This window comes from Malaya genurostris, chromosome 3 (genome assembly GCF_030247185.1).
Source record: "Malaya genurostris strain Urasoe2022 chromosome 3, Malgen_1.1, whole genome shotgun sequence".
NCBI classification, from domain to species: domain Eukaryota; kingdom Metazoa; phylum Arthropoda; class Insecta; order Diptera; family Culicidae; genus Malaya; species Malaya genurostris.
Genome location: NC_080572.1, coordinates 233,556,382 through 233,577,775, shown reverse-complemented (window position 1 = coordinate 233,577,775; position 21,394 = coordinate 233,556,382). Strand labels below are relative to the sequence as shown.

At 39.5% G+C, this 21,394-nt stretch overlaps 1 protein-coding gene across 6 annotated transcripts in view; it reads left to right on the top strand.

Moving 5' to 3' along the window:
• Positions 1-21,394, top strand: part of LOC131439274 (sodium channel protein 60E) — a 615,309-nt gene that overhangs the window by 541,450 nt on the left and 52,465 nt on the right. For all 6 annotated transcript variants that reach the window (XM_058610093.1, XM_058610088.1, XM_058610092.1 and 3 more), the window contains exons 10-18: positions 6,722-6,856; positions 6,952-7,155; positions 7,276-7,444; positions 7,568-7,734; positions 8,530-8,671; positions 8,843-8,931; positions 20,737-20,862; positions 20,945-21,115; positions 21,192-21,385. In XM_058610093.1, the coding sequence (XP_058466076.1) occupies positions 6,722-6,856; positions 6,952-7,155; positions 7,276-7,444; positions 7,568-7,734; positions 8,530-8,671; positions 8,843-8,931; positions 20,737-20,862; positions 20,945-21,115; positions 21,192-21,385 (1,397 nt within the window). The remainder of the gene's footprint in view (positions 1-6,721; positions 6,857-6,951; positions 7,156-7,275; positions 7,445-7,567; positions 7,735-8,529; positions 8,672-8,842; positions 8,932-20,736; positions 20,863-20,944; positions 21,116-21,191; positions 21,386-21,394) is intronic.

Sequence of the window (21,394 nt, the reverse complement as noted above, 5' to 3'; positions counted from 1 at the left end):
GAAGCCTTCTTTGTTTTTGCGAAAAATGTGCAAAGGGGAATGCTTGCATAATTCATACAATTGATCAACTAATTGATATTCGGAAGTGTTAAGGAACATGTCAGTTGTTTTCGTATTCACGACATCCAGTTATGTCTCTGACATTACCCACCCGCCTTTTTTAGCAGTTTTCGTTGTTAAAGCGCATCATAATATTAACAGGATTATTATTATTATTATTATTATCTTTTTTTCCGAGAATATTTGACAACTTCTAAGAGGCGGCTAGGAGCTTGAAATGTTAGTTGTGAAAGCAATAATTCAGTGCTTGTTAAGAAACAATGTCGTTGATAAAATAAAGCATTGTAGCTTTGCAGCGTTCTTCGAGTGTTTGTAAGTTTATGAGCATACAACTTGCCTCATATAATGGAAGAGCAAATGTTATCCAGTTTAGCTTACGAAACGCATACAATAGAAATTGTTTTTGGATAGATTCGATGCGTTCTTCGTGTACGAAAGTACATGGGTTCCATTCTATGCTGTAGTATCCCAAATTTGGCATAAGTTGTATCTAATAATTTTATTGTGTAAGAGTCCTGAAATTTATGACTGAAACGTTTAATGAAGCGTAATATACTATTTTCTTTATTGACAAATGTATTATAATTTTACATTTGCTACTGATTGGTTTCGTAAATATATTTCAATAGAAGAAGACATGGGTTTTCTATTAAATGATATTGAACTAAAGCTAATTTTAGGAAGTTAGAGCCTAGTTACCGAAGAATCAACAGCTGATTGGTGTTCAATACACTCAAGCGAACACGCTATGCAGCAAACGGAAAATGGCATCCATACACCGCGTAAAAGTGACTATCCATTGAGCGAATGGATGTAACTCTGTTTTGTAACCCATTCACTAGATAAGCTACATGTTTCGTTCGCAGGCAGCCAGTGACAAAAGTGACTAAGGGATGACATCATATTGGCATGCTGTGATTGGCTCGTGAAAACATAGGTCAATTCAAACCAATTTTTTCAATAGTACGCGAAAGGTGAAATATTCGACTTTTATATCAATGCAGCTGTATAGTAGCAGATATTTTGTTTTCGTACTCAGAACGCGTTCTGATTGACTGGTGCTGACATGGGTCAAATCAGACAGGTTTTTCAATAGTGTACTATTGAAACACTTCAATGTTGTTGCAATACACGCTCACGTTAAAAAAATTCGAATCTATTGGTAGTTCGATTATAGAAATCCTTCTACAGATCACTGAGCTATGAGCTTTCAAAATACGAGAAAGGCAACAACGCGATACAACAAGAGATATTCACGATCAAGAACTTTCTCAGAAAGTAAATTTAAAAAAGGTGCCCCATAGTAAAGTAAGTCTAATTCACGACCAAAAAAAATTAACATATATAACGCCTATAGCTTACAAAAAAGAAACGCATGTAATACTTCGTAACACCTGTAACTGACAAAAGAGTAGCCCGTGTAAGTAATATGGCTGTTGTTTCGAAAAATGCCGCGTGAAAAGGAAAGAATTTTTCAATGAATATACTTTGATCATGTACTCAGAATCTTCTCTGGAAGTTTAAATGAAATATTTTGTTGTTCAAGAAATTCATAAACAACTGAGATTCCTGAAAATTGCGTCATCAACGATAAAATCTGTGAAAATCTCTTTATAAGGGAGCGGAACAAGAATGGCAAATATTAAAAATAAAAATCTGTATATTTCGATAATTAAGACTAAAGAAACCTGGTGGAATATAACTCTACTAAAGCAATACAATAATTGCACCCCAAAGCAATATTTTCAATGCGTATAGTACGAAAATTGGAAACTGCCCTGTGTTAATCAAATTTTTATTTATGAGGTGTTGATGGATGCTAACATCCACTAAGCGGTCATCTTATCATATTAGACTATTAAAACAATTACAGTGTACCAAACACGACCGATTGCAGTGATTCAAGCTTTAACGAGTTTATATAAATGGTATAGGTCACGATTCTTGGTTCTAGATATAAGGGTTAATATTTGTCGCAGAATATTTCCACTGATTGCCAAAAAAAACTCTAGTTCGATTGTTTATTATTTTGGACATCGCATGGGATTTTGTTCCGATTATAAAGGTTTTAACCAGAAAAAGCTTCTGACCCTATGTGCGGAGTTGGGAATCGAACCCAGGTGGGCTGCGTGAGAGGCATCGACTTACTCATCACGCTATACCCGTCCCCAACGGCATGCGTTATTATGACGAATTAAAGGGTGTTTTTTAAGAGCATGCAGATTTGAAATTTTAAAGAAAACATGCCAAATTATGAAATGGTCATTGTTTTTATTTGGTAGATAATTTCCTGGCATTTAACTTTTGAATATGGTCACGACTATTTTTCAAAAAGGCCATTCTGGAGATCCAATTTTTGACCACTTTGTCAAGCATCAAATGGCGTATTTCAGCAATGACACGTTGAATATTGGTTTCCAAAGCATCAATCAATAAACCAATGACTTCACGTATCCCCACAAAAAATAATCGAGTTGCGTCCAATCACACGAACGCGGAGGCCAGTTCGCCGGTTCAATTCTCGAAATAATGTTGTAGTTGAAATATTCTTTTAATAAGTCAACCGTTTCGACCGCAGTATGACAAGCAGCCCATAGATCGTACAGAACAGTACATTTATCGGGATGCACCGATAGTTCTTAAACGACATGTGGATTTTGGCTCCAAATACGGCAATTTTGCTTGTTGATGTATCAATTCAACCGAAAATTTGCTACATAAAAAAAAGCAAAGCCTTTGTATTACATTCCTGTAGTGAAATTTGACCTTCTGTTTCAACAGACTTCGCAGCCGATTCAGAGTGTACGGAACCATTGCATTGCATATTGCTGGTGCTACGATTCTACTGACACTACGAATCCTTCCAACATACTACAACTGATTTGTAAGACCAGTGCCTTATGCATTGAACCGCCAACCCGGGACTACCCATCACTGCCACATCACTGAAGAAAATTTTGCCACATCACTGAAGAAAATTTTGTCAATCCGGTTGTGTCTCTGACATTACTCACCAGCCTTTCTTAAAAACTTGGAATATTGCTTGGCCTGTTTCACGAACTTATATTCAAATGAAAGGTGTTATTACTGTGTATGACATTTAATTTCATAGAAATACAACTTTTAGGTTCAAAATATAGTGTGATGAGTGTTGAAAATTTCAAATTAGAAGTAACGATACAGTAAAAATAGAAAAATCTTCTCCGCTTGATTCGAAACTTTTTCAATTTTAAGGTATTGTCAGTTGGTTATTATACTAACTTGCTTTTACCGAGTTACGGTTTCCGGTTATGGAAGAAGCGGCCAAAAAATTCCATTTCTAACGTTTACTGTCATACAACTTCTGTCACACAAGACCTTCTAAATAAACATTTATAGACCACAACAATCCACAAGATTTGTGATTATAGATTTTGAGAAGTGGTCTAAGATAGCTCCCTTACTCTGATAAGTGGAGAAAGGAAAACATCTTCTAAATTTGTAGATCATATTAGTTGATGACCATACAAACATCAATACACGCTGCATTTCTCAATGATTCGTTTTAGTCTTGTCGAGACGTGGACCGCATTGAGCTAGTTCTAAATTTGATAAGTATCTACCCGGGAAAACGGATTGAAAAAAAACACTCGAATACAACTATGTAATGAAAACCGCGAAAATGTTACCGCAGAGACGAGACTCGAACCCTTAGCTAGCTCCTAACCGGGGAAATGATTTTCCCAATTAAACTACCCTACATATGAATGCACATGAAGAGACAGCCTAATTGACTTGTTTTTCTGTTTTGAGGTGGTCCACCAAACGTACACTATAACAATCCCAGAAAACCGACATAATGATCTTTCCGACAAAGTCTGCATGAGAAAATAGCCACAAAATATAAAATTCTGTCATTGTAATATTTAAGGAAGAACAAAATAAAGACTGTCCCAAAAAGTATGGACGCACTTTGATTTCGCTGTAAATAATTCACAAGTGTTAGATATTCAAATTTTATTCAATATACTAATAAAATTAGACTACAACAACAGAATATTATTCTCAACATTTGCTACTTAGCCATTGTAGACTAGCTGGCGCACCTTCTTGCGAACGTTTCTCATTAAATTCCGTACAGACTTCTTGGCGACAAGTTTTGACACTTTTTTCCAATGGCTGCCGAGACATGTTTCCTAAGATGTGCCTTCGGTTATGCCCAAAATTCCTCAATTTGTCGAAGTTGTGGGCAATTTGGTGGATTCATGTCTTTTGGGACGAAAGTGACATTTTTGGTAGTATACCATTCTACCGTTGATTTCGAGTAGTGGCAAGAAGCAAGATCTGGCCAGAAGACAACAGGATCCTTGTGGCTTCGAATCATGGGTAGAAATCGTTTTTGTAAACATTCCTTGATGTATATTTCGTTGTTCATTGAAGCAGTCGTGATGAAGGTTTACGAAATCTTACCGCAGCTACAAATTGCTTGCCAGACCATAGCTTTCTTACCAAATTTTTCGACTTCAATCGATGTCTCGGACTGGTTTAACACTTGCCCTTCTCGAACCGTATAATATTGTGGTCCCGGCAAGGATTTGTAATCGAGTTTCACGTAGGTTTCGTCGTCCATGATTACGCAGTTCAAATTTCCAGCAAGAGTCGTATTGTACAGCTTTCGAACCCTCGGCCTGATCGATGCTTCTTGTTTTGTACTACGTTTTGGTTGTTTCTGCTTCTTATAGGTTCGAAGATTCAAACGTTCTTCAGCACGAAGAACATTTGACTTCGAAGTGCCCACTTTTTTGGCCACATCCCGAACTGAAACCTCCTTTTTTGCTCGAACGCCTTCAGTATACCTTTATCGAACTGAGGGTTAGCAGGACCTTTTTTCGACCCGTTTTCGGGTTATCCTCAAAGGTGTTATCCTCACCGAACTTCCTGATTGCATTTCACACGGCTTTTTCACTCACTCCTTCCATTTTTGCTATCTTTCTCAGTGACAGTCCGCGTTCTGTGCACCATTTGTACACAATTTTTTGACGTTGTTCTGCTGAAAGTCCACGCATTTCGAAACAAACTTATGATATAATAATATAAGAGATATAATATAATAAGATATGATGCTAAACTGATATTGTACAATTTCTTGATTCCTTCGATGAAATATCAAGAATCGCTATGAAAACACAGAAGCATCACGACAAAATACGATGGTGTAGTGTCCGAGAACCGAATCCTCGTCTGAAGAGTCCGACATTTTTATGTTAGCAGCAAGAAAAAAAATCCAATGACTCTTCCCTTCAAAAGCACTCAAGCGCCTCTCTTCGCGTCTACTTACCTTGTTCGCCTCTACTTACCTTATTCTTCGATCTATTTTCCAGAAACCAACCATCCCCGTTTTGCTCGGTCACTTTTCAAGATACTCAGATTGTCCCTTTTCATTTTTTCGATCAAATGTGTAAGCCAAGCCTTAAACCCAACCGATTACAGCTGAGGTGCGCATTAATTTTTTTTTCACAACGGGGTGAGAAACGTCAAATATATAAAAAAAATGCAATGAGTGTTTTGTAGGAAGTTTTTTTACTTTCATTTTATTTATCGCGTATTCTACAGATGGTAACATTTGTTATTATTTTGATCGTTGTTTGTTATTCACATCTACCCAAGTATTGAGCCTCTTTTGAGGCATTCCTACCGCTTGGAAGACCTCGTGCTGACTTCAGTTCATTGTCAGATAATCATTCTGCTCTGGTGTATAATAATGGATCCAGCCAAACATGTATTCGAAGTGCACTTGCATTCGTATTTTTTGTCCCAAACAAGTATGTTCGGGATCGAGCGTCAGGATATCTTTCTCATCTACAGATCTTGTCCAATTGTGGCATGCTAACATAGCTTCTCTTTCCGGTCATCCAGTACAATTTTATGAATTTTTATTTTTAATGAAACTCTTAAAACCTGTATCCAAACTTTTTGCCTTTCTCATATAGAAAGGTTATGCAATCACTTGAAAACCCGACAATTGGAACTTAGATTCAAATGAAAGGTCTCACGGTCCCATACGGAATTCCTGAATTTCATCCGGGTTCAGTTTCAGTTTGTACACCGTCATTTAAACTGGCGGAACAAAACCGCAAAAAATGTTGTAAACTGGGCGCAAAACCCTTATTCCCCCACTAAGGCTGAAATGAAAGGTTTTATGGTCCTACCAAAAATTACTGCATATTTTCGGATACAACAAACATTTAAATCGTCATTTAGAGTGCGATGGTAAAATTGTATAAAATCTTCAAAATTTGAGTAAAAACTAGTAGAGTTTGTACATCATGTTAGTTGGTGACCGTACGAGCCGACTTCGATTATACCGGTTTCGGGTTCCGGTGCCGGAAGTGCATATAATAGTGAACCCACTTCGTTTTCTTAAGAATAACCTACGCGAGCAAAGTATTGTTTCATTCTGTAAGTTATACTAGTTCAGTACGTTACTGCTATGCGATTATAGACAGTTTACGTTCTGTTCCTTTTACCACATTATTTTGATTCATTGGATAGGTCAAATCGTAACAATACCACAACGTACAAATGACTTTTACATTCATTGCATTTCACGCTTTCCAATCAAAGTTTGAAAACGATACAATTTTTAACGGAAACTTTTCTCTTCTCTTCCTATTCATTCCAGGTTCTGGCAACCTGCGGCCCTATGAGTGTATCGTTTTTCACCGTCGTTGTATTTTTTGGGTCATTTTATTTGATTAATTTGATGTTAGCTGTAGTTGCTCTCAGTTACGAGGAGGAAGCTGAAATTACACAAGAGGTAAATTATGGTCACTTGCACCTCGTTGAAAGACTTCCCGTTAATGAAGTCGTGGTTTTCTCTAACCGATTCGCGTGTTTTTTTTTTCATTTTAGGAACGACGAAAAGACTTGATCGACCATCGGGACGATTCCACGTTCAGCTTCGATCCTGCCAGTTTGAATGTTAGACAGTTAAGTAAACAGCAACGAAAGAAATTGGATGCTCGGAAGGGTGTCCTGTTGGCGTCATATTCGCGGAAAAAAACACGACGAAGAAAAAAGGGCAAGGACGAAGGCGGTCGAAATGGGAACAATTATGTAAGTTCACCGGCAATGAAGCGTTGTCGATTGGTTTAGTCAATTGATGGGGGGGTGTGCAGAAAACTTTTAACGTTTCTTTCTCTCTCTTTTGTGATTTTCTCGCAAATTCATTTTCAGTCTAAAAGTCGTTCGGCGACACCGAGTCCCAGTCCAAGTCCTAGACATAGCATAGTAAGGCCACAAGCACTGGCACTACAACGAACAAAAGGAATGCTGGCGACAACGGCAGGAGTTCCACTGCCACCATCAACTCAGCCACAAAATCCCAACACGCTGCACCCTTTAGGTAAGTGGCAGATGGTAATAAAAAAATAAAATATTACCAAAATCGAACTTTGACCATGATTGTCGGCTTTTTGGTTTTGCAATGTGTACAAACCACAACCTGTGTTTAATTAACTCCATGTAGGACCACATTATCGCGGACAGCTACTGCCTTCGAGCCGACAGGCCAGCTCGAATGCCAGTGAGGGTGGTGGCAACCGTGAGTCTTCCCTGGACGATTCCGGAGTGGTGGATGACCACGAGGAGCAAGATGTCACCGCTACGGACCTGGTGCACCCTACTCTAGTAGAGGTAGGCTTTTTAACCCTGCATAATCAGACAGTTGCTTTCATCTCATGCACAATGCTGCCCCTCACACCTGAATATGTGTCGCTTCAGACAATAGAACTTGTCTTATGCCAACTGTAACGGAACAACGCCGGGGACACCCTGCCTGTGAACAAAAAAAAAAAAGAACTGCAACTAGACGATAGCGATGAGAAAGAAAAACGTTTGGAATTTATCAAAAATTAAAAATAAACACAGCTGTATCCTGAGGCGCTCCGAGGCAAGCACATGACTTTCTGGCGAGCAAGTTTGTTTGCATGTCCCTCGTGTTCAAGAAAGTACACATCCTAGGTCTGGGTCGCATTGTTCCATTGTGCAGCAATCTTGCCAACGCACGAAGTAGGACATACGTGATAGTGCACAATTTGCTGGCGAACTGTATCATCATTCAGAAGTCTCTTGAATCGTACACGTATAAAATGTAGTTACGTTAATATTTCAACTTTTAATATCGAACAGTCACATATGTAAATGGAAGGGTGCCACACAAAATCATGTTAACCTGTGAAATAACAAGGATTGAGCTTAGGTTTGAAAATATTTTTAACTATTTCCTGAAAATAAAATATTTAACGTCGCCGTAATCCTGACAAGTTATTGCCATGTCTTGGTGGCTATGCAGCCGGTTGTCACAGCCATCGCTATCGTCTCACAACAGTTCACCTCAACTGTCTCAGTTGAGGTCTGGCTGTTGTTCGTAATGCTTAACCCTTTTTCATGTTTTGTCATTTCAATGCTCGCCATTCTTTCCGTGAGCAGCAGCGTGAAGTCACACCGGTCACATTGGCGCTATCACCGCGGGAAGTTAGAATAATAAAATGTAATGGTAATTTAGCGAAGGTTAAAAAGCACAACGTTTATGCCCTCCATCCGGAATACTTGTCGCAAATTGTTGTACTTGGTAAGTGCCATTTACGACGGACGCATTCCACACAATTCTAAGAGCCGGTTTGCGGGAATTGAAAACGACGGTGCCAGTGCACTGTGACAATCAGTCGAGTACTGTCAAACGGCTTTTGGAAAAGGTAAATTTGACATGCTAATAAATTTGGTACTGTTTTCTTTTCCGCAGACGATCTTCCTGATAGAAATTGTGATAGATGTGTTCACTGTTGCGTCAACTACGAACGGTGGTTGCAGTTTCAGAATTGTTTATATAAAGTAAGTATTCCCATACATACAAAGTTTATTCCCAAACAACCAAAAGTTCACCAGCATACAGTTCTTGAATAGCATTTTAAACCTGCAACACTTGAAAGTTTACGCGACACAACTGAAATAATTTCTAAGCAGCTCCTAGAATAACACATGGTCTGAAAAGTTGCGGGCCTAACAAAGAGATTACGATTTTTCTGGTTCAAAATTAACTTTATTCATCAATGTAATCTCCATCAAGGGTAACGCAATCATTCCAGCGCCGCTCTAACATTTCAATACCACTTTTGTGGAACGAAGTATCTTTTGCCTCAGAATAGGCCACAGTTTCAACGATGACATTTTTTTCAGGTCTTCGAACAGCCAGTAGTAACTGCGAGTCAAATCTGACGAATACGGTGGATATGGGGAGCAATTATAAGTTCAATTCATTCTGACACGGTGGGTTGTCGGTCGTTTTTTTGCAATTTCAGCCTCCAGTAATGCTATATAATATTCACTGTTAATGGTATTTCCTTCCTCAAGAAAGTCGATAAATACTACACCACGCACATCCCAAAATACCGAGGTCATAACCATTTCAGCCGATTGTTGTACTTTCGCTTTAGACAAGGCTCACCAGTTGCTGTCCATTCAGATGACGGTCGTTTTGATTCCGGAGTGAAGTAATGAGTTCATGTTTCATCCATTGTCACATATCAACGCCAAAATTTCGGTTTGTTATGTTTAAACATGGCCAAACACTGCTCAGAATCATCAACACGTTCTCTTTTTTGGTCAACAGTGAGCAAACGCGACACCCACTTTGAACAGAGCTTTCTCTTAGTCAAATGCTCATGCAATATAAAGCTAGCACGTTCTTTTGATATCTTTACGATGTCAGTTAACTCCCGAATCTTTACTTTTCGATCATTCAAAACGATTTTGTGATTTTTTGTATGTTTTCTTGTGACATCCACTGCGTTCTGCATCTTCGGTGTCTCTACGACCACGTTTGAAGTCAGCAAACCAAGATTTTATTGTTGTTTCTGATGGAGCGGAGTTTCCATAACACTTTTCAAGCCATTACTTTGCTTGAACGGTTCTATTCCCATCAAGAAGCAGTGTAAAATTAAAAACACGAAATTGTTTTTTATCCTTAATACTGAAAATAACAAAAGTAGTGTCACTCTTAGCACAATAACATATGAACTTCAAAGGTAAGTAATAACTGAAAAAAGGTGAATGCAATGAAAAACTAGCGCCATCTATGTGCTAGGTCCGGGACTTTTCAGCCCATGTGTTAGTATGCAATTGTTTCTAAGCACCAAATAGACTGTGTACAGCAGTCTATTTCATGGAATTTTGCCTCGTTTCGATTTCAGCACGGTTCGAGTATGACAGATGTATTAGAAAGCCATAACTGCGGGAAGAATAAGGAGTGTATCGAAAATAAGCTTTCCACAAATTTTTCTTTCAAATTATGATACAAAACGATATTTTATTCAAACTAAAAATTGGTCCTTTATTGTACGAGGTTAAACTTGAGCATAATGAAAACCGGATGAAATTCAACTTATTCCTTCACGAATTTTCGAATTTTTGAGCGAACGCTCTTCATCAAGTTCCGGACAAGTGTTGAATCGCATTTTTTGGACTCTTGAGTCTACACTTTTTTGAACTCCTTCAAGTTCCCAGCTACCTTACCAGTCTTCTTGAAGAAACTCTTCGCGATTGCCAAGTAACGTTCGATGGGTCGAAGCTGAAGGCAATTTGGTGGATTGATATTTTTTTCTACGAAATTTATACGCTTTTTCCGCAAGCCAATTGAGAGTGGTTTTTTATAGTGAGCCGACGCTAAATCCGGCCAAAACTGTGGAGTTGACCTATGCTTCTTATATAAAGGCAGCAATCTCTTCTGGAGACACTCAGATCGATAGATTTCTGCATTTATAGTTTCGGTAGTGTAAAAAATGGTTGACTTCAAACCACAGGAACATATTGCTTGCCATACCAGTACCTTTCGACCGGATTTCTCCTCTTGAATCGAGCTGTCCGCATCGCTCACATCCTCCCCACATAGTTAAGTATTGTGGACCTGGAAGGGTTTCTGAATCATCCTTTACATAAGTCTCATCGTCCATCAAAACACGTGCATCCGGACATTACAAAAGACGCGAATACAATTTCCGGGCCCTTGTTGCTGCTCGCTTCTTCTATTCTACACTTTGTTTAGAGATTTTCTGCTTCTTGTAGGTCTTCAGGTGATTTCGCCTTATGAAACGCTGGATCATTCCGACACTCGTTCCTGCTTTTTTTTACCAATCCATGTATTGACATTTATTTGTTCTTCATGATTAGAGATACCCCTTTCTGGTCCAGCTTCAGTTTGGAAGAACCGGGAATTCTGCCTCTTCCTGGTAGCTCATCCAAAGTATACTGTTCCTCAAACTTATTAATGATGGTTTTAACACTGGCATGATGAATTCCAAACCGCTTCACCAATTTTCGCATAGTAATACCCTTTTCACTTAGCCATGTGTCCAGAACCTTAATTTTCACCTCATTTTCAATACGCGACATTTTAAAAACGCAGAATTTCAACCGCACAAACAAGTAAACAAATGAAAGCTGACAGTCAAAAGTACAGCATGCTGTGATCTGAGCATAAAAAACCATCATAAATACATCCGCACAACACAAATGTATGTGGATAGCTCAATTTCGATACACTCCTTATAACTTTTTATATCCATATACCATTCGAATCAGTTCATCGAGTACAGCAAATGTGTGTATGTGACAAATAATTTCACTCAATTTTGTTGTAGATGGTTTAGCCGTTTCTGCGAACTAAGATTCGTATAAAAAGTCCTATGCTCCCATGCAAGGTTCCCGAATTTCATTTGGATTCGACTGCTAGTTCCGGAGCTACAGTATGATACGTGCAACGAAATTAAAATAATGACACTAATTTGTCTCGTAGATGGCTGAACCGATATCCTCCATCTTATATTCAAATGAAAAGTCCTAAAATCCCATACAACCTTCTTGTTTTTTAATCAGATCCGACTTGCGGTTCCGGAGATACAGGGTGATTAGTGTAAAAATGGTAATTTGAAATAAGTTAATCGGGTTTATCGGGTTTGAAGATTCTGATAGTCGAAGACCAAATAAACTTTTTTCAGTTTTACCGGAATTCGGTTTCCGATTGTTTGGAATGCACTACGATTTCTAAAAGATGGCAACACTGATTCAAAAAACTTCGAATCAAAAGAACTTCTTCACTATTACTATCTTTACGGTGAATTTAACTGGCTTCAGCTAAACCGGTTTCCGAAACTATCGGGAATAGAGAAGCTCATTCGTTTCCTCAAAGAAGGCCAAAACGAGTTTCATTAGCAAAATTCAAATGAAAAGAATTATGGTCTCAAACAAAATTTCATAGGATTCCGATTCCCAATTCTGGGATAACAGGACAATGCGTTTTTGAAACTCAAACTGTCACGATACAAAAAAAAACTTTAAAGTTGAGCTCAAATCTATTCCAATTTATTCGTCATGGTAATGCATGGCCATACGGACCGCAGTTTCGTAATGAGTGGATGAAATTTCAAACTGTTACTTAAAACGCCGGCCATTGAAATAAAAATTAAAAACACCGAAGAATATTCACGCAAAAAACTCATAGGGATTGGTCCATTTCAAAATTTGACGGGCGGAAAGTTATTCGGGTTTCTTTTCCACTGAAAATAATTCCAACTAAAGAAAATAATATTAGCATATTCATTGCGAGATTTTTTGCAGTGTCGGAAAATAACTATCGATCTGTCAAAATGAACCATGTTGCCTCGGACTGGGTATTGGCAGCCGTTCACCGTTTTGGAGCTTAAGCTAAGTAAAACTTTATTTGCTCTGTTGTTTAATACCACTTCAATTGCACCCCGAATCTGACCGCACGGACACAAGTCCGTGACATGACAGGCGATATCAAATTGCCTGACCTTCCCCTTGATGATCAGATGGATGCTTCAGATGGCAATAAATCGCGCATTGGAAGCTATCCCGATGGGCTTGCACTCTCGGCCGGACCGTATGCGGTTTACATCCGGACCAAAGCGAATGGTAAAAAATTGAACCTTCTAAAACTTTCTAATGACCTGTCCTCGCGATACAATACTGTACAAAAAATTGAAAAAGTACGCCCGGACAAGCTTAGGGTCTTGTTAGCCAGTGCAAAACAGGCTAATGAGATCGTTCAAAGTGAGAATTTCACGCGGGAGTATCGCGTATACGTACCAGCTCGCGAAGTCGAGATAGACGGCGTGATCACCGATCCGAGTCTGACTTGCGAGGACGTTCTTAAGCATGGGGCAGGCGGATTTAAAAACCCCCTACTCAAGAACGTTAAGATACTGGACTGCAAGCAATTGCGTTCAGTATCGACCGCTGAGGATGGGACTAAGTCCTATATCCCATCAGACTCGTATCGGGTGACTTTCGCTGGCTCGGCTTTGCCTAATTACGTCCTCCTGGACCGAGTTCGTTTACCTGTTCGTCTTTATGTACCGCGGGTCATGAACTGCACCAATTGCAAACAATTGGGACATACAGCATCCCATTGTTGCAATAAATCCCGGTGTATAAAGTGTGGAGGGAGTCATGCGGATAACTCCTGCAGTGGAGACAATGAAAAGTGTCTCTACTGTAAGGAGGGGCCGCATGATCTCTCTGATTGTCCCGTGTATAAATTGCGTAAGGATAAAATGAAGCGTTCACTCAAGCAACATTCCAAACGCTCATTTGCGGAAATGTTGAAATGTGCTACGCCACCTACCGAAAATCCTTACGCTTACTTGTCAACTGACGAGAGCGAATATGATGACCCCCTCGAAGGTACATCTTCGGCTGTCCCTCATAGCTCATCAATTAGAAAGAGAAGAAATAAATCCTCTCAAAAGCTCCCTAGTAAGGGTTCGAAGATGTCCTCTGATGGGTCTCGAAAAATTACAACAACTGGTAGTGATGGCAAAAAACCAGAGAAAAAAGCTCCAGGCCTTGGAAAATTAAATTCCGAGCAAGAATTTCCATCACTTCCTGGGACTTCAAAACCCCCGAAAGTCCCTAAAGATCAGTCAGAGAATTTACCAAATACTGGGTTTGTTAAATTCTCTGATATTGTGGACTGGATCATGTCTACTTTCAATATTTCTGAACCTCTTAAAAGCCTGATAATGGCTTTTATTCCTACAGTTAAAACATTCTTGAAGCAGTTGACTGCAAAATGGCCCCTTCTTTCAGCGATCGTATCCTTCGATGGCTAAGTCACCCACCGAGGTCACGGATACAATCACTGTTATACAGTGGAATTGTAGAAGTATCATCCCAAAAATAGATCCTTTCAAATTTCTAGTAAATAATCTGAAATGTGACGCATTTGCATTGTGCGAAACTTGGCTAACTTCTGAAATACCCTTAAACTTCCACGATTTTAACATTATTCGTCTGGATCGAGATGATCCCTATGGAGGAGTACTTTTAGGGATCAAAAAGTGCTATTCTTTCTATCGCATTAAGCTCCCCTCGATACCAGGTATTGAAGTTGTCGCATGTCATGTTACAATCAAAGGTAAGGACCTTTGCATTGCTTCCATCTACATTCCCCCAAGAGCCTCGGTTGGGCATCGGTGGCTCAGTGATATCGTAGAGCTCCTTCCTGCACCGACGTTGGTCTTAGGAGACTTTAACTCACACGGTACGGGATGGGGCTGTCTTCACGATGATAACAGATCAACTATGATCCATGATATCTGCGACAACTTCAATATGACAATCTTGAATACGGGAGAAATGACACGAATTCCTGCACCACCAGCAAGACCAAGTGCGCTAGACTTATCCCTTTGCTCGACATCGCTACGGTTGGATTGCACGTGGAAGGTAATCCCTGATCCCCACGGTAGCGATCATCTGCCTATCGTAATTTCAATCGCCACCGGATTAAGACCATCGGAGACAATCAATGTTTCGTATGACCTCACACGAAATATTGATTGGAAATGCTACACAAATTCGATATCTGAGAAACTAGAAACAACACAAGAACTTCCTCCGGAGGAAGAGTACACGTTTTTGGCTGGCTTGATTCTCGACACCGCGATTCAAGCTCAGACGAAACGTGTACCCGGCGCGAAAACTAACATCCGTCCTCCCAACCCGTGGTGGGACAAAGAGTGCTCGGAATTAAACGCGGAGAGAACTTCATCATTTATCGAGTTTAGGAAAAACGGAACACCTGATAATTTTAGAAACTACGCGGCATTGGACGCTAAGATGAAAAGCTTGATTAAAGCGAAGAAAAGCGGTTATTGGCGTCGATTCGTAGACGGATTATCGAGAGAAACATCAATGAGTACTCTTTGGAACACAGCCCGACGAATGCGCAACAAAAACACCACGAACGAAAGCGAGGAATATTCTAACCGCTGGATATTCGATTTCGCTAAAAAAGTATGTCCTGACTCTGCTCCGGAACAGACGATCATGCGCGTCGCCTCATCTAACAGAAACGAAACACCTTTTTCGATGGTCGAGTTCTCACTTGCGCTTTTATCGTGTAACAATAAAGCTCCGGGGTTAGACAAAATCAAATTCAACTTGTTGAAAAATTTGCCTGACTCTGCCAAAAGGCGCTTATTGAATTTATTCAATAGGCTTCTTGAGGATAATATTGTCCCACATGACTGGACTACAAAAATATGGCATAAAACATACTCTTCTTGAATGGCTCAAATCATACTTAACGAATCGTGTACAGGTAGTCCGCTTCCAAAACATACTGTCTGAACCAATTAATGTAACTTCTGGCGTACCTCAGGGTTCTCACTTAGGGCCTCTCCTTTTCATTTTACATATAAACGACATTTCCTTCATACTAAAAAATCTGAAAGTGCTTATATATGCAGACGACATGAAACTCTTCATGGAAATTAAAAATATCAACGACGCTGTAATATTCCAGAACGAAATCAATCTATTCCACATTTGGTGCTGCAAAAGTCTACTCCAACTCAATGTAAAAAAATGTAACTCAATAACTTTCAGTAGGAAAAATGAAACTATACCTATAAACATACATCTAGGAAATCAACTTGTAGAAAAATGTAAAATTGTAAGAGATTTAGGCGTAATCTTATGTCGTTTTCGTTTTTAAATTGCACTACACCGGTGTAGCGAAAGCTGCACCTAAACCGTTCGTTTTTACCAATTGCACTACACCAGTGCTACACTTTTTCTGCACCGATACCACTGGTGTAGCACTCATCAAAAGTTTGGTGTAGCTCTGTGCAATGGAATCGTTCATTGTAGTCAATGGTTACTGTTTATGTTTTCGTCATTTTTGTTCGTTTATTCATGCCTCAGTGTAGCACTGCACCGGTGTAGTGCAAATTAAAAACGAAAACGCCATTAGACTCCAAGCTCACTTTTGTGGAACACTACAATACCATAATCAATAAAGCTAATAGCATGCTGGGCTTTATTAAACGCTTCAGTCATAACTTTCAGGATCCATACACAATTAAATTATTATACACTACATATGTCAGACCTATTTTGGAATATTGCAGCCTAGTATGGAATCCATACAATATTATTCACGAAGAACGCATCGAATCTATTCAAAAACAATTTCTTTTATATGCACTTCGTAAATTAAACTGGACAGCATTTCCTCTACCATCATATGAAGCACGCTGCATGCTTATCAATATACAAACACTTAAAGAACGCCGCGACTTTGCAATGCTTTATTTTATCAGCGACATTATTTCTCAACGCATTCAATCAGCTCCATTATTATCGCAATTAAATTTTTATATACCTAGCCGCCAACTACGTTCCAGGAAATTATTTTTAGAAAAACAAGCTAGAACAAATTATGCAAAATACAGTCCAGTCAATCGAATAATGCGCCATTACAATCAATACTGCGAACATCTTGACCTTACTATGTCAAAAAATCAAATCAAATCTAAGCTTTGTCGTAGAAATAATGTGTAGTATGTAAGTGAACATTGTAAACAATTTATATGTAGTCTACATTTGCTTGACGAAATAAAATAAAATAAAAAAATAAAATAGACAAGTAAGAGTTATCGCCATTCAAAAACCAGGGAAACCAGCCTCCGATCACAATTCGTATCGGCCGATTGCTATGCTTTCCTGTATCCGGAAATTGTTCGAAAAAATGATTCTGTTTCGTCTAGACAATTGGGTCGAGACTAATGGCTTACTTTCAGATACACAATTCGGCTTCCGCAGGGGCAAAGGAACGAACGATTGTCTTGCGTTGCTCTCAACCGAAATTCAAATGGCATTTGCTCGTAAAGAACAAATGGCGTCAGTTTTCCTAGACATCAAGGGGGCTTTTGATTCAGTTTCCATAAACATCCTATCTGAGAAGCTGCATCAGCAAGGTCTTTCACCAATTTTGAATAACTTTTTGTATAATCTGTTGTCCGAGAAATACATGTATTTCGCGCATGGTGATTTGTCGACAATACGATTCAGTTACATGGGTCTTCCTCAGGGCTCATGCTTAAGCCCCCTTTTATACAACTTTTACGTAAACAACATTGATGAATGTATCAACACATCTTGCACGCTAAGACAACTTGCCGACGACAGCGTTGTGTCTATTATAGGACCCAAAGCTGCCGATCTCCAAGGACCATTGCAAGATACCCTCGACAACTTGTCGACATGGGCTCTTCAAATGGGTATCGAGTTCTCTACGGAGAAAACTGAGCTGGTTGTATTTTCAAGGAAGCGAGAACCAGCACAACTACAGCTTCAACTAGGGGGTGAAACCATAGCTCAGGTCTTCACATTTAAATATCTCGGGGTCTGGTTCGATTCCAAAGGCAACTGGGGATGTCACATTAGATATCTGAAACAAAAATGCCAGCAGAGAATCAATTTTCTTCGCACAATAACCGGAACTTGGTGGGGTGCCCACCCAGGAGACCTGATCAGGCTTTACCAAACAACGATATTGTCCGTAATGGAATATGGATGCTTCTGCTTCCGATCCGCCGCGAACACCCATTTCATTAAACTGGAAAGAATTCAGTATCGTTGTTTGCGTATTGCCTTGGGTTGCATGCAGTCGACTCATACGATGAGTCTCGAAGTGCTCGCGGGCGTATTACCGTTGAAAAATCGATTCTGGGATCTCTCATATCGATTGCTTATCCGATGCGATATCTTGAATCCGATGGTGATTGAAAACTTCGAAAGGCTTGTCGAGCTCAATTCTCAGACCCGTTTTATGTCCTTGTATTTTGATTACATGGCTCAGAATATTAATCCTTCTTCGTTTGTTTCCAACCGTGCTCATTTCTTGGATACTTCTGATTCTACTGTGTTTTTCGACACATCCATGAGAGAAGAAATTCATGGAATTCCGGATCACGTGCGCCCTCAAGTGGCCCCAAATATTTTCTATAATAAATTTAGAACAGTCAACTGTGAAAAGGTGTTTTACACTGACGGATCAAACATCGACAGGTCCACAGGCTTCGGCATCTTCAATCAAAACATCACCGCTTCTTACAAACTCAGTGATCCGGCTTCAGTTTACGTCGCAGAATTAGCTGCTATTCAGTACACCCTCGAGATCATTGAAACCTTGCCCAAAGACCATTATTTCATTGTTACGGACAGTCTAAGCTCAATAGAAGCTCTCCGGGCAATGAAGCCAGGAAAGTATCCCCCATATTTCCTGGGGAAAATACGGGAACATTTGAGAACTTTATCTGAACGGTCTTATTTAATATCGTTAGTCTGGGTCCCTTCGCATTGTTCCATTCCGGGCAATGAAAAGGCAGACTCATTGGCTAAAGTGGGCGCATTGGAAGGTGATATTTATGAAAGACCAATCTGCTTCAATGAATTTTTCAGTATCTCTCGTCAGAAAACTCTCGAAAGTTGGCAAACTTCATGGAGCAATGGCGAACTGGGACGATGGCTACACTCCATTATCCCTAAGGTATCGACGAAACCTTGGTTCAAGGGGATGAACATGAGTCGTGATTTCATTCGCGTTATGTCACGGCTCATGTCAAATCACTATACATTCAACGCACATCTCCGGCGTATCGGGATCGTGGAGAGCGGTCTCTGCACCTGTGGCGACGGTTATCAGGACATCGAGCATGTCGTGTGGTCGTGCGTAGAGTATCGTGACGCCAGGTCGAAGCTACTGGAATCCCTTAGGGCCCGAGGTAGACCGCCTGAGGTTCCGGTTCGGGATGTGTTGGCGAGTCGGGATAGTTCATATATGCTTCTCATATACCAGTACCTTATGTCGTTTTCGTTTTTAAATTGCACTACACTGGTGTAGCGAAAGCTGCACTGAAACCGTTCGTTTTTACCAATTGCACTACACCAGTGCTACACTTTTTCTGCACCGATACCACTGGTGTAGCACTCATCAAAAGTTTGGTGTAGCTCTGTGCAATGGAATCGTTTATTGTAGTCAATGGTTACTGTTTATGTTTTCGTCATTTTTGTTCGTTTATTCATGCCTCAGTGTAGCACTGCACCGGTGTAGTGCAAATTAAAAACGAAAACGCCATTAAACACATTGATATACAAGTGTAATGTGTTTATCCTCGTTCAGAAAGTATAAACTCCACCTACAGGTTCGACACTAACATCCGCCCGATTCTCTCGATCCCCGTCCCTGTCCACCATCTTCATTGGAACTAACAAGATCTTTTTTTTGTCACTAACTTTTTCGTTCCCCCTTCCCTGTCTCTTCACCATTTCGATGGCAACTAATTAGATCTCTATCGTTTTCAGACATTTTGTCCCCACATCCCCTGTTTTACCCCGTTTCCACAATATTTACTTTTTTTTTCTTCATCTCTTCCGTAACATCACCATCATCGTCCAGGGAAGACCGCTCCAGTCGAAAACCAGCATGCGGGCCACCCGCCAGGCCTTCGTAGCCTGGGGGTGTTTCCCGCGGACCCACACGGACCGAAGGATGCGGCCAACATGGATATTTGCAAACGCCATATGGAAGACCCTCATGCAATATCCAATTCACCGGCATTACATAATGATACTATTCTAGTTTTAATATAGTCGTAATTAAGATTAGTAAATATCCTTGGCATCTTAGAGCTTAAGCAGTGTGCCTTAAAATTATATTATAATATTGAATAAAAAAAAAAAAATTAACCATGCTCCATGGGTTATTTTTGACAACATCAAATTAACCACTCGAGTATCAGATTTTAACCAAAAGTTAAAATTAACCGGTTGGTTCACAGCCTAAGTGAACACTTTAACTTTGAATTCACTGGTTTCGACAGTTTTTGGAGTTCCTACTTAAAACACTTCGAACTCACATGACGTAAGCTCTATACAAACCGATATTTGATTTGGAAAAAGCTAATGAGGTATAATGTCACAAAACGGTGATTCCATCTCCGTTATCCGTTGTGTTTAGTATAAAAACAATTACGTTTGCCAAGAGTGAAATCAATACGCTTTATGCGTAGCAGAATTGATGAGATTTTTACTTGGTACAAAAATATTTACTTCGAAACACTGTTTTAATCTATATGCCATTTAAATCAAAGGTAGTTTCAGTTGATTTCCAAAAATCTTCGAAGTTCAAATAAAGACTCAATATAATTGATTCTCATGTGTATCCTCTAAGAGGCAAAATCTTTGCCTATTAAATTTATTTCCTAATATTACTGAAAATATTTCTATACAATGATAACCACTTCCTAATTCATAATTTTTATTCCACAGATCGTTAGGGATCCATTGTTCGAATTAGGGATCACACTGTGTATTGTTTTAAATACATTGTTTTTAGCGTTAGAACACCACGGAATGAATGAGAGCGTACGGGATGCGTTAGATATTGGCAATAGAGTAAGTTACTTGCTCGTCAGTGAGAAGGATCACTTCTGAAAAAAAATGTTATCCTGTTTTCCCATCGTAATATTCTTCCTAGGTTTTTACATCGGTTTTTACACTGGAGTGCATATTGAAAGTATTGGCCCTGTCGAAGGATTTTTTCCTGTGTGGCTGGAACATATTCGATCTGATTATCGTTTCAGCCAGCTTACTCGATCTAATCTTCGAACTGATGGAAGGCCTAACAGTTTTGCGAGGGTTGCGATTGGTAAGTATCTATCGTCCGGGTTTATCGATTTATCGAATCATTCTAATGACATTGTCCAATCTGTAATTGAAATCAGCTACGGGTACTGAAACTAGCACAATCATGGACCACAATGAAGGTTCTGCTCAGTATTATCATATCGACAATAGGTGCTTTAGGTAATCTGACATTCGTGTTGGTAATAGTTATCTATATTTTTGCTGTTATCGGGATGCAGTTATTTTCTAAAGATTACACACCAGAAAAGTTTGCACCTGATCCGGTGCCAAGGTATGTTAC